The sequence below is a fragment of the Callionymus lyra genome, chromosome 1 (assembly GCF_982586985.1).
Source record: "Callionymus lyra chromosome 1, fCalLyr1.hap1.1, whole genome shotgun sequence".
Taxonomy (NCBI): domain Eukaryota; kingdom Metazoa; phylum Chordata; class Actinopteri; order Syngnathiformes; family Callionymidae; genus Callionymus; species Callionymus lyra.
In genome coordinates, this window is record NC_141818.1 from 34,988,881 (window position 1) to 35,006,766 (window position 17,886).

Consider the following 17,886-nt stretch of genomic DNA (forward strand, 5'->3'; position numbering starts at 1 on the left):
TTCACAGAAATTTGCTGCTCCCTGTGAACTTTGTGTCCACTGACAATGACCCTGACATCGACCCCGCTGACCCTAGTGACTGTTATTTGGAACATGATGCAACTCAGGTAGCAGACGTGGTAAGTGGTGATCAATCCAGACACGATGTTTGGCTCGGACAGGTTGAGGGAGGCTGGAGAGAAGAGTGACAAAGATGATTGTGACAGTCTGAGTAGTGTCTCCTCTGAAGAACCACTGTGCTCAACGGATGCTGTAGCTTGAGATGATACTTTTGAGGTTCGGAGCGATGAGGCTGAAACCTGTGTTTCACATGTGGATCTTACTGTTCATACTCCGCCCTCCTCTGGTCCAGTTGATGTTGAGCAGCCTTCTGACCACCTTGATGACTCGGTGATAGACCCACTCGGACATGATGGTGTGGTTTGGGCACAGCCCCCATCCATTCACACGAGGTCAGGGAGACCTACATGTCCACCTACACGACTAATATGTGAGATGAACCAACAGTTGACGCACATTTCAAACTCAAGTCCTTTCCCTTTCTTTTTTCAAAAATGTTCTTTCGGGTTAATTGTAGTTGATCGTGTTGATCCTGACATTGTGTAAACCTTTGCTTTATGTGTATGTTGTGTTATTATCGGTTATGTAAGATGTAAATGGCATCTTATGAGTCAAAGTTGAGCAAAGGATCAGGCCAATCTTTGACTTTCTTGCTTCCAACGGAAGAGTCAGCAGCTCAATATGCTGCACTGAGGTCTTTTTTGTCTAATGTAATATTGTTCCTTCAAGTTTTTTTTTTTGTTTACATATTGTTATGGTTGGTCCCTGTTACCCAGTTTTAGCAGAATTTAAGGGGGGTGTATGTAACATAGTGAAGGACTGTGCATTACATTCACTAAAATGGGGTAACAGTGCCACCTACTTTAAAAATATTGTTTTTTCTGCAATGAGTTTGGAGGATGGGATCGCTCTGTGTCTGTTTGTTTTATTTTCTATCGTGTAACTTATATATTTGTTGTGTGGTGTTTCTAGAGCAAAAGCAACGAGTGTGTGAGCCATTCATCCTCAAACAGTATTTTGATTTACATGCAGGTATGTGTGATATTCTTTCGTGAATTGTTATCATTTTATTAATATGTTCCTTGGTATATATATGATCACCCTTCTGTATATGTTTAGGGGAATTGTGTGATGCCTCGAGGACTGCAATGAGAGCGAAAGCAACAAGTGTGTGAGCGATTCATCCTTGAACAGTATTTTGATTTACATGCAGAATCCTACAAAATAAAAGACAAGTGATCCACCACGCGCAGCTTCATTGGTTGAATCAGAAGAGGGATGAGCCAAAGGTTTCATTAATTTACAAGAGGGAAACAAACGATTCAGTTCTCCTGATAGTGGCCGATAGTCATCATGTTCTTTGAAGGCGTTTTTCTAGGTTTGGCTTTTTTTCAGAGCTGTGGTGAGTTTGAATCTCTTATCATTTTTAATATAACAACTTCTTTTTTTTAATTGCCAGGAGCACTTAGAGTCTCAAATAAATCTGTCTTAAAAACAACATGTTTTAACGTTCTGTCTGTCAGTGATAGTTGTTTGTGTCTCTGTGCTGCAGCTGGGCACTTGAGGTTCTCCTCTTACTTTGGGGACCACATGGTTCTCCAGAAGGCTCCTCAGAGAGCAGTGGTCTGGGGTTATGCAGGTGAAGGTGCGGAACTCTCTCTTACCCTGACAGGACCAGTCACACAACAATCCTCGATGACCACCGTTAAGGGAGGTATGAGTCCTGCTAGTCCAGTCTAGAAAACGTAATTAAAATTAATTAAATTCGAATTCTGTTTTCAGCACAATCTCTCCATCACTTTATTAAATATTTGATACATTATTATTAATATTATGGTTCTTACATTGTACACTTGTTATCTTCATAGTTAAGATAAAAGAAAACTAAATGTAAATATTGTTACAAAAACTTTGTTTCAAAAATGTACTTTTAATCTCATGGTCTTTTTTTTTTTTTAGGTATCTGGAGGGCCGTCCTTGATCCAGTGTCACCTGGTGGCCCCTACAATCTGACCGTCCACGATCACGACAGCACCGCCGTTTTGAGAGAAGTGTTGTTCGGGGACGTTTGGCTGTGCGGAGGTCAAAGCAACATGTATTTCAAGATGTCCGAGGTTTGTAAGAGTTCCTGTGTTCCTGTAATTCACACATTCCTAACAATAGAAACATGTCCTCAATAGATCTTCAACTCATCGATGGAGATAAATACTTCTTCCACGTACCATCAAGTCAGGCCGTTTATGGCGTCTTTACGGCGGAGTGACATCGAGCTGACAGATCTGGAGGGTGTGGACATCTCCTGGGCGGAACCGACACCGGGTAACCTTATCTTTCTTTGTTTCATCGACTACAATCACTGTGTTTCCACATGATTGATCTGAGAAACACGTCTAGTCCAGAAACGCTTTATCTTTCTTATAATTCAATATTCTTTCATACATAGCCTTTTAGTACACATCATACTACATAGCCTAGCTTGTTTATTTTCAACACAAAAATGAAAAAACATGAATATATGTTTAATGTGTTATTTGTACATTTAAAAAAAAAAAAATATGATATTAATTAAATCAATAGATAATGTTTTCTAATACTGCTTTTCAGAGAATTTGGCAGATTTCTCGGCTGTTTGCGGATTGTTCGGACGCTACATGTACGACGTACTCAAGTACCCGATCGGTCTGGTGGAGTCCTGCTCGGGCGGGTCACCCATCGAGGCGTGGTCGTCGTCCAGAGCTCTTCGGCGCTGCGGACTTGACGCGGTAGCAGCGAAGTAAGAACCCGTGATGTCTTTAATTTACTCTCAGGTTCCCACAGTTGTGATTCCTTCCTCTCTTGTCCAGTGATCACAACAACAGTGTGCTCTGGAACGCCATGATCCACCCGCTGGTCAACATGACCATCAAGGGAGTCCTGTGGTACGAAGGTAAAGACCACACACATCAACTCTGTGACGGCACAACTTGATGTTACTCTCTCTCAGGGGAAAGAAATGCAGAGTATCACCGTCATGAGTACAACTGCTCTTTCCCTGCCATGATTGACGACTGGAGGAAGAAGTTCCATCAAGGTTCTGGCGGCCAGACGGAGATTGACTTTCCCTTCGGATTTGTTCAGGTGCAAACGTTTACATTTCAAAGATGCTATTGTGGATCTCACACATTTTATCTCCACGCAGCTTTCCGGGTATAAAAAAGGCAGCAAGGACGACGGCTTCCCGGAAATCCGGTGGCACCAAACCGCAGACTTTGGTTTTGTGCCAAACAAACGCATGCCAAAGACGTTCATGGCTGTGGCCATGGATCTTCCAGATTATGCTTCACCCTATGGCACGTAAGTAACATACGAACGGTGTGTTGGGGTTTCTGTTCTATGTTATTCATATGCAGTTGTGGAAACTAAGGTTCAAGAGTATGACTTAAAGGTTATTCAACCTTTTTTTTTTTTTTGCCTTAGTGTTTCTTTGCATTTATCTCTTAATCTAGTATTTTCTTCCCTCTTACAGTATTTCAGTCTCTATTTCACTATTTTCACTAAATAGTCTAATTCCCAAAGAACAATATCATCAATTTCACTCACATCAAGATGGAATGGTTAAGTATAGTCTAGTCTCTATAGCAGGGGTCAGGAACCTATGGCTCGCGAGCCAGGTGTGGCTCTTTTGATGGTTGCATCTGGCTCGCAGATTTCGGCTTTTCAGATAAAACATAAAATATTATCACTTGTTTCAGGGGTGGGCAATACGTCGATCGCGATCGAAGCTGTTGCGAGTAGATCGCGTGATTGAATAAAATATGATATAAGAAAATAGTAAAGAGAGCTCTGATTGGCTGCTGTGCATGTCAATCAAATGGTTATTGTGCCGATTGCTTGAAAATTTGATTGACATGCACAGCAGCCAATCAGAGCTCCTGCCTCTTCCACTGAACGCACGGAAATGATCATATGAATTGAGAATAAAAAGAGCAAAACGTGCGACAGTCATTTTACGCAATTCAGAAAAACGATATAGAATTATAAGCTTGTTTTTCTTAAATAATATATCGAACAAAATAATGCGCGTTTGATCGCTTCAGGTTCTTCTCTACGAGAGTCACAGAAACATGACGTCAGGTCCATTAAAGTTAAGCTGCAGGTTTCAATGAAAGCGCATCAAATGCTGGTTTTCCTTTTGTGATCGCGGTCCTTAAAACACACTTGTATTAATACACCATCACATGATGACTATTTGTAAATTACCTTTATCTCACGAATGTAATAAGAATACGCAGAAACACAAACGCGTTAAACAGGTACAGGTGAGACACACATTCTAATGACGTCAGAGACGATCAGACAAAGCGATGATGATGTGAAGTTACTGATGAACAGTTTTATTCTCACTAAACTTCATCTGAAATTTAATTAATCCACTTGTGTGATTAATATCAGACATGTTTAAAATTAACAAATATAAACTGTTATTTTGAATTCAATTTTTTCATTTGTTTTTGTTTTTTCATGATCACAGAAATGGAGAATTTTTAGTCTTGTGCTTCATTTAAATATGATGGACATATTGAAATGGAGGCATGGAAAGGGATGAACCCGTCTGAATTCTTTGTTGATTTTGATGAACAAAGGAAAAAGGGCTTGAATTTGTGTCAAGCACAGATTCTTACATCTGAATATTATTTATATGGCTCTCACTGAAATAAATTTCCAAATATTTTGCTTTCATGGCTCTCTGAGTGAAAAAGGTTCCCGACCCCTGCTCTATAGTATAGTCTGGAGGTGACAAGTCAGCAGCTCTAGACAGAGTCACTTTTAAGTAGTTAAAATAAAGTTCTGCATTCGTCAACCACTCAAGTTTTTGTTTAGTGTTCTTATGCCTGCTTTCATCATAGCTCTGAGCGGAGCAATCAGAGTATGGTATTTTTAAATTAAATGTCTCTGACACTAATCTTTGTGGACAGTTGGGCGAGGTATTGTTCTAGGCCCGCATCTCAGGATAATTGCTGCAATTGTAGATGTCACCCTTTGGGAACTGGCCCAAAGTTCCTGGGGGCATGAAAGCCAAATATGTGCCACTTTTTTTCTCACGCGTTGATACTCAAATGGAATACAAGTACTGCAAGTACTACAAGTATAATCGGATAATGATACCAGATGATACCAACGGTGTCGAGACGAGACCAACGGTGTCGAGACGATACCAACGGTGTCGAGAAGTTATTTTATCTTTGTTTAAGAACCAATATAACCAACATCGTTTCCCTCAGGATTCATCCTCGCTACAAACAAGACGTAGCCTACAGGCTGAGTTTGGGCGCGAGGGCGGTGGCGTATAATGAGGACGTATCCTTCGCCGGACCGTTCCCCCAAAACATTCTGATGGACTCCAGGTCCTTCTACATCATCTACGACCAGGAAGTGTGGGCCTGGCAGCATCTCACCATCTTCGAGGTGAGTTTGTCCACTTGTTGTCCCTCTTCTATGGATTTTTAAAAAGCTGCAGTTGATGAATGAGTTTGAAAATGACTTTTGAAGGCCAGAATTTAAATGAAAAACTTTTGATTAACTAACTAACGGAATCATAAGGATGTCAGCCTTTTCATTGAAAAAAACCCAGTAAAGATGTAGGACTTTTCACAGGATAAAAACCTGAAGGATGTCTGACTTTATTTTCAAGTGATGTCTGGAGGAGAATAGCCACACATTCAAGACATTAAGGATTTATTCATGAACTAGAAAGGTGTCTAGAAGAGTCAAGAGTCAGTTTTGAGGAAGAGTTGAGAGCCTTAAGGCTCGATAAGTTAGTTTTGAAAAAACACACATATATATATATATATATATATATATATATATATATATATATATATATATATATTTATATATATATATACACACATCTCTTGCACTCCTGCAGATCTGTTGCGAGGGCTCTCCATGTGAGTCTCCCGGACACTGGAACCCCGCTCCCATGATAGAGATGGGACGGACCACCATCGAGGTGTCTGCCTTTTACTGTTCGGGAACCTCAAAGGTCGCCGCCCTTCGATACGCTTGGACCGACTGGCCCTGCAACTTCAAGCTCTGCCCCATCTACAGCAAAGACCAAGTGTTGCCTGCACCGACGTTCGTCTTGTTTATGCGACCGAACCGAACTCTGCCTTTGCCCGAAAAATTATAGTCGACCATCTTTTTTCTTTGACTCACTGTAACATACCATGATGTCACAAGATATATGTATATACGTTTTGGCAAATATGAGCATGTTTTCTTTAATGTTTGATGCTCTGTACATGATGTCATTGTATATTCTGTTTGTGTTTGTTGTTTTGAATGGTGGGGAAATCGGGGGGAAGTGTTTTTAATGGGTTGATGGGAGGGGAGACGCGAGTGTGAGGTGAGGGGAGACACCTGCATGGAACCAGGGGAGACACGGAAGAGAAGAACGATCAAGATGGACAAACTATCCGAGCACATTCAAGCGGGGATTATTCTTTCTGTCTAAAGGACATTCACTCATCACGCCAGAACTCCGATAAGTAGTTTGTTTTTTGATTTAATCTGTCGTTGATGCAGTGATTGCGCGCTTGATGAAGCGACTTTTTCGGACCTTAACATGGACAAGAACATTGGACTGGTGTTTAAGTTGTTTTGTTTCATGACAAACTGTTTATTTAATCCCTCCGTTATGGACTTCCATTTATTATTAAATTTATTTTTATTATTTATTTCCTCACTTTTTCTTTCTCGGAAAGTGTTTGATTATGTGGGCGGGTCATTCATTCATTCATTTTTTTTCCACCAGAAATTGGGGGCCCCTGGTTGACACTTTATTGCTCAGTTGATAAAAGCGACTGTGGTGGCTCTGAACTGTGGCGCGACGAGCAGTTTCCCTGCGACGACTGCGGGATTTCTCCAGCAAAAGGGGGAAAAACAAGTCACTTTTAACTTCCCCGTCGAGTCAGCGAGATGGAGAAATGCGGTTTATTTTTGGTAACGCACACATGCTCTCGAACCTATCGCTCCCCAGTGGCGGGTGTTGTGTTGTCTGGTGCAGGATGTGTCACATGTTGACATCTGTCGCGCTACATCTGGTCGCTGGAGTGATTTGTAGGGTGAGAATCCAGACTCGTGCAAAAAGAAACATACTGATGAGTATAACAGAGGTCCTAGAACAATTCAAGAGACACTTAAATCAACACATTAGATGCCCTTTAATAAGGTGACCCGCAAGCGGAAGACAATAAACAGCAGACAGGAGAAAAGTTACAAAAAAACAAAAAAACAATTTAGGAAAGGAAAGCAAGGGGGTAGATTCCAACAGGGCAGCCAGACGCACAATCCACTGAGGGGGAAGAATTACAGTCAAATCGAGGAACAAGTTGGAACAGCAAGCAGGTAGAACGTAGTGGAGTCAGAATTAACCAGGTGGGACTGGAAACGGGCTGACAACTGCTGGCTGGAGATCAGCCCCTTAAATCTGTCCGGGCTGATGGATTGATCAGCAGTAGCTGTGCGTTTCTGCCAACAACTGTCAAAGAAAAAGAAAGTGGCGAAGCATGAAGTACTTTGGCAAAATAAAACAAAATCAAAGTGGATCGTGACAGTAACTTTAACAATAAAATTCAGTTTTTCTACCTAATTAATAACTCGTGATCTCTTTAAAACAAAATTCTTCTTGTTACTTGTTTATATTTCTAATTGTCCGCATCATATAAGGCTCTTTTTCTGAATACCTTTTTTCTCCAAATTTAATCAAAGTCTTACCAAGAGCTTTTTTGTATTTTGATGTCATACAATTCTTAAAACTTAGGTGAATTTAATCTCTAAAATTTTCATTAATCTTGACTGACACTTCCTGTTCTCTCAGTTCTTCAACTTCGCCTTGGTGCCTCTGTACCTGCGGACCACCTTCACGGGCTGCTGTGCTTTCGTCTGGGCCACTTTCCTCTGCTTCTCCCGCCAGAACGGCGATGGCACCGCCAGATCACATCAATGATGACTTTACCATGATGGGTGATGACAATCTTGATTACAATCCCATATCATCCAATGGGCAACGGACTTGTTGAGAGGCCCTCCCAAGTCAGGCCCTCCCAAGTCAGTCCAAAGCCAAATGGCCCCAGATGTTACAGATGCTAACCTTTTGCTATAACTGCACTGTATATGAAACGACTGGGTTTGCACCATTTTTGCTCATGTTTGGCAGGACACCACGGTTACCTGTTGATGTTGTGTTCCAGCATACTCTCCCTGATTCCACTGTTGTTGACCATCATGAGTTTGTGTCTCGGTCGAAGCAGGATATATCCGAGGCTGCTCAAATTGCCTGTGGAACAGTCGAACAGAGCAGGCTCGCCAGGCCAAAAACTATAACCGCAGAGCTCGGGGCATGTCTCTTGCTGTTGGTGATCGGGTTCTGCTCGCTAACCGCGCTGAGAGGCGTGAAAAGAAGCTTGCTGACAAGTGGAAGTCTACTGTGAGTCTAGATCCATGTCTACTCCATCAGACACCCAGTAACTCAAAGTCAAACAGTGGTTCACAGAAATTTGCTGCTCCCTGTGAACTTTGTGTCCACTGACAATGACCCTGACATCGACCCCGCTGACCCTAGTGACTGTTATTTGGAACATGATGCAACTCAGGTAGCAGACGTGGTAAGTGGTGATCAATCCAGACACGATGTTTGGCTCGGACAGGTTGAGGGAGGCTGGAGAGAAGAGTGACAAAGATGATTGTGACAGTCTGAGTAGTGTCTCCTCTGAAGAACCACTGTGCTCAACGGATGCTGTAGCTTGAGATGATACTTTTGAGGTTCGGAGCGATGAGGCTGAAACCTGTGTTTCACATGTGGATCTTACTGTTCATACTCCGCCCTCCTCTGGTCCAGTTGATGTTGAGCAGCCTTCTGACCACCTTGATGACTCGGTGATAGACCCACTCGGACATGATGGTGTGGTTTGGGCACAGCCCCCATCCATTCACACGAGGTCAGGGAGACCTACATGTCCACCTACACGACTAATATGTGAGATGAACCAACAGTTGACGCACATTTCAAACTCAAGTCCTTTCCCTTTCTTTTTTCAAAAATGTTCTTTCGGGTTAATTGTAGTTGATCGTGTTGATCCTGACATTGTGTAAACCTTTGCTTTATGTGTATGTTGTGTTATTATCGGTTATGTAAGATGTAAATGGCATCTTATGAGTCAAAGTTGAGCAAAGGATCAGGCCAATCTTTGACTTTCTTGCTTCCAACGGAAAAGTCAGCAGCTCAATATGCTGCACTGAGGTCTTTTTTGTCTAATGTAATATTGTTCCTTCAAGTGTTTTTTTTTTTACATATTGTTATGGTTGGTCCCTGTTACCCAGTTTTAGCAGAATTTAAGGGGGGTGTATGTAACATAGTGAAGGACTGTGCATTACATTCACTAAAATGGGGTAACAGTGCCACCTACTTTAAAAATATTGTTTTTTCTGCAATGAGTTTGGAGGATGGGATCGCTCTGTGTCTGTTTGTTTTATTTTCTATCGTGTAACTTATATATTTGTTGTGTGGTGTTTCTAGAGCAAAAGCAACGAGTGTGTGAGCCATTCATCCTCAAACAGTATTTTGATTTACATGCAGGTATGTGTGATATTCTTTCGTGAATTGTTATCATTTTATTAATATGTTCCTTGGTATATATATGATCACCCTTCTGTATATGTTTAGGGGAATTGTGTGATGCCTCGAGGACTGCAATGAAAGCAACAAGTGTGTGAGCGATTCATCCTTGAACAGTATTTTGATTTACATGCAGAATCCTACAAAATAAAAGACAAGTGATCCACCACGCGCAGCTTCATTGGTTGAATCAGAAGTGGGATGAGCCAAAGGTTTCATTAATTTACAAGAGGGAAACAAACGATTCAGTTCTCCTGATAGTGGCCGATAGTCATCATGTTCTTTGAAGGCGTTTTTCTAGGGTTGGCTTTTTTTCAGAGCTGTGGTGAGTTTGAATCCCTTATCATTTTTAATATAACAACTTCTTTTTTTTAATTGCCAGGAGCACTTAGAGTCTCAAATAAATCTGTCTTAAAAACAACATGTTTTAACGTTCTGTCTGTCAGTGATAGTTGTTTGTGTCTCTGTGCTGCAGCTGGGCACTTGAGGTTCTCCTCTTACTTTGGGGACCACATGGTTCTCCAGAAGGCTCCTCAGAGAGCAGTGGTCTGGGGTTATGCAGGTGAAGGTGCGGAACTCTCTCTTACCCTGACAGGACCAGTCACACAACAATCCTCGATGATCACCGTTAAGGGAGGTATGAGTCCTGCTAGTCCAGTCTAGAAAACGTAATTAAAATTAATTAAATTCGAATTCTGTTTTCAGCACAATCTCTCCATCACTTTATTAAATATTTGATACATTATTATTAATATTATGGTTCTTACATTGTACACTTGTTATCTTCATAGTTAAGATAAAAGAAAACTAAATGTAAATATTGTTACAAAAACTTTGTTTCAAAAATGTACTTTTAATCTCATGGTCTTTTTTTTTTAGGTATCTGGAGGGCCGTCCTTGATCCAGTGTCACCTGGTGGCCCCTACAATCTGACCGTCCACGATCACGACAGCACCGCCGTTTTGAGAGAAGTGTTGTTCGGGGACGTTTGGCTGTGCGGAGGTCAAAGCAACATGTATTTCAAGATGTCCGAGGTTTGTAAGAGTTCCTGTGTTCCTGTAATTCACACATTCCTAACAATAGAAACATGTCCTCAATAGATCTTCAACTCATCGATGGAGATAAATACTTCTTCCACGTACCATCAAGTCAGGCCGTTTATGGCGTCTTTACGGCGGAGTGACATCGAGCTGACAGATCTGGAGGGTGTGGACATCTCCTGGGCGGTACCGACACCGGGTAACCTTATCTTTCTTTGTTTCATCGACTACAATTACTGTGTTTCCACATGATTGATCTGAGAAACACGTCTAGTCCAGAAACGCTTTATCTTTCTTATAATTCAATATTCTTTCATACATAGCCTTTTAGTACACATCATACTACATAGCCTAGCTTGTTTATTTGCAACACAAAAATGAAAAAACATGAATATATGTTTAATGTGTTATTTGTACATTTAAAAAAATATATATATTATATTAATTAAATCAATAGATAATGTTTTCTAATACTGCTTTTCAGAGAATTTGGCAGATTTCTCGGCTGTTTGCGGATTGTTCGGACGCTACATGTACGACGTACTCAAGTACCCGATCGGTCTGGTGGAGTCCTGCTCGGGCGGGTCACCCATCGAGGCGTGGTCGTCGTCCAGAGCTCTTCGGCGCTGCGGACTTGACGCGGTAGCAGCGAAGTAAGAACCCGTGATGTCTTTAATTTACTCTCAGGTTCCCACAGTTGTGATTCCTTCCTCTCTTGTCCAGTGATCACAACAACAGTGTGCTCTGGAACGCCATGATCCACCCGCTGGTCAACATGACCATCAAGGGAGTCCTGTGGTACGAAGGTAAAGACCACACACATCAACTCTGTGACGGCACAACTTGATGTTACTCTCTCTCAGGGGAAAGAAATGCAGAGTATCACCGTCATGAGTACAACTGCTCTTTCCCTGCCATGATTGACGACTGGAGGAAGAAGTTCCATCAAGGTTCTGGCGGCCAGACGGAGATCGACTTTCCCTTCGGATTTGTTCAGGTGCAAATGTTTACATTTCAAAGATGCTATTGTGGATCTCACACATTTTATCTCCACGCAGCTTTCCGGGTATAAAAAAGGCAGCAAGGACGACGGCTTCCCGGAAATCCGGTGGCACCAAACCGCAGACTTTGGTTTTGTGCCAAACAAACGCATGCCAAAGACGTTCATGGCTGTGGCCATGGATCTTCCAGATTATGCTTCACCCTATGGCACGTAAGTAACATACGAACGGTGTGTTGGGGTTTCTGTTCTATGTTATTCATATGCAGTTGTGGAAACTAAGGTTCAAGAGTATGACTTAAAGGTTATTCAACCTTTTTTTTTTTTTTTTGCCTTAGTGTTTCTTTGCATTTATCTCTTAATCTAGTATTTTCTTCCCTCTTACAGTATTTCAGTCTCTATTTCACTTTTTTCACTAAATAGTCTAATTCCCAAAGAACAATATCATCAATTTCACTCACATCAAGATGGAATGGTTAAGTATAGTCTAGTCTCTATAGCAGGGGTCAGGAACCTATGGCTCGCGAGCCAGGTGTGGCTCTTTTGATGGTTGCATCTGGCTCGCAGATTTCGGCTTTTCAGATAAAACATAAAATATTATCACTTGTTTCAGGGGTGGGCAATACGTCGATCGCGATCGAAGCTGTTGCGAGTAGATCGCGTGATTTAATAAAATATGATATAAGAAAATAGTAAAGAGAGCTTTGATTGGCTGCTGTGCATGTCAATCAAATGGTTATTGTGCCGATTGCTTGAAAATTTGATTGACATGCACAGCAGCCAATCAGAGCTCCTGCCTCTTCCACTGAACGCACGGAAATGATCATATGAATTGAGAATAAAAAGAGCAAAACGTGCGACAGTCATTTTACGCAATTCAGAAAAACGATATAGAATTATAAGCTTGTTTTTTTTAAATAATATATCGAACAAAATAATGCGCGTTTGATCGCTTCAGGTTCTTCTCTACGAGAGTCACAGAAACATGACGTCAGGTCCATTAAAGTTAAGCTGCAGGTTTCAATGAAAGCGCAACAAATGCTGGTTTTCCTTTTGTGATCGCGGTCCTTAAAACACACTTGTATTAATACACCATCACATGATGACTATTTGTAAATTACCTTTATCTCACGAATGTAATAAGAATACGCAGAAACACAAACGCGTTAAACAGGTGCAGGTGAGACACACATTCTAATGACGTCAGAAACGATCAGACAAAGCGATGATGATGTGAAGTTACTGATGAACAGTTTTATTCTCGTTAAACTTCATCTGAAATTTAATTAATCTACTTGTGTGATTCATATCAGACATGTTTAAAATTAACAAATATAAACTGTTATTTTGAATTCATGTTTTCATTTGTTTTTGTTTTTTCATGATCACAGAAATGGAGAATTTTTAGTCTTGTGCTTCATTTAAATATGATTGACATATTGAAATGGAGGCATGGAAAGGGATGAACCCGTCTGAATTCTTTGTTGATTTTGATGAACAAAGGAAAAAGGGCTTGAATTTGTGTCAAGCACAGATTCTTACATCTGAATATTATTTATATGGCTCTCACTGAAATAAATTTCCAAATATTTTGCTTTCATGGCTCTCTGAGTGAAAAAGGTTCCCGACCCCTGCTCTATAGTATAGTCTGGAGGTGACAAGTCAGCAGCTCTAGACAGAGTCACTTTTAAGTAGTTAAAATAAAGTTCTGCATTCGTCAACCACTCAAGTTTTTGTTTAGTGTTCTTATGCCTGCTTTCATCATAGCTCTGAGCGGAGGAATCAGAGTATGGTATTTTTTAATTAAATTTTGGGCGAGGTATTGTTCTTGGCCCGCATCTCAGGATAATTGCTGCAATTGTAGATGTCACCCTTTGGGAACTGGCCCAAACTTTTTTTCTCACGCGTTGATACTCAAATGGAATACAAGTACTGCAAGTACTACAAGTATAATCGGATAATGATACCAGATGATACCAACGGTGTCGAGACGAGACCAACGGTGTCAAGACGATACCAACGGTGTCGAGACGAGACCAACGGTGTCGAGACGATACCAACGGTGTCGAGACGATACCAACGGTGTCGAGAAGTTATTTTATCTTTGTTTAAGAACCAATATAACCAACATCGTTTCCCTCAGGATTCATCCTCGCTACAAACAAGATGTAGCCTACAGGCTGAGTTTGGGCGCGAGGGCGGTGGCGTATAATGAGGACGTATCCTTCGCCGGACCGTTCCCCCAAAACATTCTGATGGACTCCAGGTCCTTCTACATCATCTACGACCAGGAAGTGTGGGCCTGGCAGCAGCATCTCACCATCTTCGAGGTGAGTTTGTCCACTTGTTGTCCCTCTTGTATGGATTTTTAAAAAGCTGCAGTTGATGAATGAGTTTGAAAATGACTTTTGAAGGCCAGAATTTAAATGAAAAACTTTTGATTAACTAACTAACGGAATCATAAGGATGTCAGCCTTTTCATTGAAAAAAACCCAGTAAAGATGTAGGACTTTTCACAGGATAAAAACCTGAAGGATGTCTGACTTTATTTTCAAGTGATGTCTGGAGGAGAATAGCCACACATTCAAGACATTAAGGATTTATTCATGAACTAGAAAGGTGTCTAGAAGAGTCAAGAGTCAGTTTTGAGGAAGAGTTGAGAGCCTTAAGGATCAATAAGTTAGTTTTGAAAAAACACATATATATATATATATATATATATATATATATATATATATATATACACATCTCTTGCACTCCTGCAGATCTGTTGCGAGGGCTCTCCATGTGAGTCTCCCGGACACTGGAACCCCGCTCCCATGATAGAGATGGGACGGACCACCATCGAGGTGTCTGCCTTTTACTGTTCGGGAACCTCAAAGGTCGCCGCCCTTCGATACGCTTGGACAGACTGGCCCTGCAACTTCAAGCTCTGCCCCATCTACAGCAAAGACCAAGTGTTGCCTGCACCGACGTTCGTCTTGTTTATGCGACCGAACCGATCTCTGCCTTTGCCCGAAAAATTATAGTCGACCATCTTTTTTCTTTGACTCACTGTAACATACCATGATGTCACAAGATATATGTATATACGTTTTGGCAAATATGAGCATGTTTTGTTTAATGTTTGATGCTCTGTACATGATGTCATTGTATATTCTGTTTGTGTTTGTTGTTTTGAATGGTGGGGAAATCGGGGGGAAGTGTTTTTAATGGGTTGATGGGAGGGGAGACGCGAGTGTGAGGTGAGGGGAGACACCTGCATGGAACCAGGGGAGACACGGAAGAGAAGCACGATCAAGATGGACAAACTATCCGAGCACATTCAAGCGGGGATTATTCTTTCTGTCTAAAGGACATTCACTCATCACGCCAGAACTCCGATAAGTAGTTTGTTTTTTGATTTAATCTGTCGTTGATGCAGTGATTGCGCGCTTGATGACGCGACTTTTTCGGACCTTAACATGGACAAGAACATTGGACTGGTGTTTAAGTTGTTTTGTTTCATGACAAACTGTTTATTTAATCCCTCCGTTATGGAGTTCCATTTATTATTAAATTTATTTTTATTATTTATTTCCTCACTTTTTCTTTCTCGTAAAGTGTTTGATTATGTGGGCGGGTCATTCATTCATTCATTCATTTTTTTTCCACCAGAAATTAGGGGCCCCTGGTTGACACTATTGCTCAGTTGATAAAAGCGACTGTGGTGGCTCTGAACTGTGGCGCGACGAGCAGTTTCCCTGCGACGACTGCGGGATTTCTCCAACCAAAGGTGGAAAAACAAGTCACTTTTAACTTCCCCGTCGAGTCAGCGAGATGGAGAAATGCGGTTTATTTTTGGTAACGCACACATGCTCTCGAACCTATCGCTACCCAGTGGCGGGTGTTTTGTCTGGTGCAGGATGTGTCACATGTTGACATCTGTCGCGCTACATCTGGTCGCTGGAGTGATTTGTAGGGTGAGAATCCAGACTCGTGCAAAAAGAAACATACTGATGAGTATAACAGAGGTCCTAGAACAATTCAAGAGACACTTAAATCAACACATTAGATGCCCTTTAATAAGGTGACCCGCAAGCGGAAGACAATAAACAGCAGACAGGAGAAAAGTTACAAAAAAACAAAAAAACAATTTAGGAAAGGAAAGCAAGGGGGTAGATTCCAACAGGGCAGCCAGACGCACAATCCACTGAGGGGGAAGAATTACAGTCAAATCGAGGAACAAGTTGGAACAGCAAGCAGGTAGAACGTAGTGGAGTCAGAATTAACCAGGTGGGACTGGAAACGGGCTGACAACTGCTGGCTGGAGATCAGCCCCTTAAATCTGTCCGGGCTGATGGATTGATCAGCAGTAGCTGTGCGTTTCTGCCAACAACTGTCAAAGAAAAAGAAAGTGGCGAAGCATGAAGTACTTTGGCAAAATAAAACAAAATCAAAGTGGATCGTGACAGTAACTTTAACAATAAAATTCAGTTTTTCTACCTAATTAATAACTCGTGATCTCTTTAAAACAAAATTCTTCTTGTTACTTGTTTATATTTCTAATTGTCCGCATCATATAAGGCTCTTTTTCTGAATACCTTTTTTCTCCAAATTTAATCAAAGTCTTACCAAGAGCTTTTTTGTATTTTGATGTCATACAATTCTTAAAACTTAGGTGAATTTAATCTCTAAAATTTTCATTAATCTTGACTGACACTTCCTGTTCTCTCAGTTCTTCAACTTCGCCTTGGTGCCTCTGTACCTGCGGACCACCTTCACGGGCTGCTGTGCTTTCGTCTGGGCCACTTTCCTCTGCTTCTCCCGCCAGAACGGCGATGGCACCGCCAGATCACATCAATGATGACTTTACCATGATGGGTGATGACAATCTTGATTACAATCCCATATCATCCAATGGGCAACGGACTTGTTGAGAGGCCCTCCCAAGTCAGGCCCTCCCAAGTCAGTCCAAAGCCAAATGGCCCCAGATGTTACAGATGCTAACCTTTTGCTATAACTGCACTGTATATGAAACGACTGGGTTTGCACCATTTTTGCTCATGTTTGGCAGGACACCACGGTTACCTGTTGATGTTGTGTTCCAGCATACTCTCCCTGATTCCACTGTTGTTGACCGTCATGAGTTTGTGTCTCGGTCGAAGCAGGATATATCCGAGGCTGCTCAAATTGCCTGTGGAACAGTCGAACAGAGCAGGCTCGCCAGGCCAAAAACTATAACCGCAGAGCTCGGGGCATGTCTCTTGCTGTTGGTGATCGGGTTCTGCTCGCTAACCGCGCTGAGAGGCGTGAAAAGAAGCTTGCTGACAAGTGGAAGTCTACTGTGAGTCTAGATCCATGTCTACTCCATCAGACACCCAGTAACTCAAAGTCAAACAGTGGTTCACAGAAATTTGCTGCTCCCTGTGAACTTTGTGTCCACTGACAATGACCCTGACATCGACCCCGCTGACCCTAGTGACTGTTATTTGGAACATGATGCAACTCAGGTAGCAGACGTGGTAAGTGGTGATCAATCCAGACACGATGTTTGGCTCGGACAGGTTGAGGGAGGCTGGAGAGAAGAGTGACAAAGATGATTGTGACAGTCTGAGTAGTGTCTCCTCTGAAGAACCACTGTGCTCAACGGATGCTGTAGCTTGAGATGTTACTTTTGAGGTTCGGAGCGATGAGGCTGAAACCTGTGTTTCACATGTGGATCTTACTGTTCATACTCCGCCCTCCTCTGGTCCAGTTGATGTTGAGCAGCCTTCTGACCACCTTGATGACTCGGTGATAGACCCACTCGGACATGATGGTGTGGTTTGGGCACAGCCCCCATCCATTCACACGAGGTCAGGGAGACCTACATGTCCACCTACACGACTAATATGTGAGATAAACCAACAGTTGACGCACATTTCAAACTCAAGTCCTTTCCCTTTCTTTTTTCAAAAATGTTCTTTCGGGTTAATTGTAGTTGATCGTGTTGATCCTGACATTGTGTAAACCTTTGCTTTATGTGTATGTTGTGTTATTATCGGTTATGTAAGATGTAAATGGCATCTTATGAGTCAAAGTTGAGCAAAGGATCAGGCCAATCTTTGACTTTCTTGCTTCCAACGGAAGAGTCAGCAGCTCAATAT

General features: G+C 41.8%; 2 protein-coding genes across 2 annotated transcripts; both read left to right on the top strand.

The window, feature by feature from the left end:
* The first annotated feature begins 409 nt into the window (after positions 1 to 409).
* Positions 410 to 8,050, top strand: LOC148089219 (sialate O-acetylesterase-like). The gene is made up of 11 exons (XM_087784970.1): positions 410 to 452; positions 1,613 to 1,774; positions 2,020 to 2,174; positions 2,241 to 2,379; positions 2,665 to 2,833; positions 2,904 to 2,986; positions 3,044 to 3,177; positions 3,239 to 3,393; positions 5,322 to 5,505; positions 5,969 to 6,181; positions 7,922 to 8,050. Exons 1-11 carry the CDS (start codon positions 410 to 412, stop codon positions 8,048 to 8,050), a joined length of 1,566 nt encoding a protein of 521 aa, XP_087641096.1.
* Positions 8,051 to 8,998: 948 nt separating this feature from the next.
* LOC148089220 (sialate O-acetylesterase-like) lies at positions 8,999 to 16,604 on the top strand. The gene is made up of 11 exons (XM_087785095.1): positions 8,999 to 9,041; positions 10,194 to 10,355; positions 10,598 to 10,752; positions 10,819 to 10,957; positions 11,243 to 11,411; positions 11,482 to 11,564; positions 11,622 to 11,755; positions 11,817 to 11,971; positions 13,902 to 14,088; positions 14,524 to 14,736; positions 16,476 to 16,604. The coding sequence occupies exons 1-11, from the start codon at positions 8,999 to 9,001 to the stop codon at positions 16,602 to 16,604; spliced, it is 1,569 nt and encodes a 522-aa protein (XP_087641221.1).
* Positions 16,605 to 17,886: the final 1,282 nt, after the last annotated feature.

What these genes read in the sequence shown, in the direction of transcription:
- LOC148089220 (XM_087785095.1), top strand. Translation starts at nt 8,999, where the DNA reads ATGATGGTGTGGTTTGGGCACAGCCCCCATCCATTCACACGAG. An exon ending in TATGCTTCACCCTATGGCAC is followed by an intron (nt 11,972 to 13,901) that starts GTAAGTAACATA and finishes CGTTTCCCTCAG; the next exon opens with GATTCATCCTCGCTACAAAC. An exon ending in AGCATCTCACCATCTTCGAG is followed by an intron (nt 14,089 to 14,523) that starts GTGAGTTTGTCC and finishes GCACTCCTGCAG; the next exon opens with ATCTGTTGCGAGGGCTCTCC.
- LOC148089219 (XM_087784970.1), top strand. Translation starts at nt 410, where the DNA reads ATGATGGTGTGGTTTGGGCACAGCCCCCATCCATTCACACGAG. An exon ending in CCCCCATCCATTCACACGAG is followed by an intron (nt 453 to 1,612) that starts GTCAGGGAGACC and finishes TCTGTGCTGCAG; the next exon opens with CTGGGCACTTGAGGTTCTCC. An exon ending in TGTTGCCTGCACCGACGTTC is followed by an intron (nt 6,182 to 7,921) that starts GTCTTGTTTATG and finishes CTGTTCTCTCAG; the next exon opens with TTCTTCAACTTCGCCTTGGT.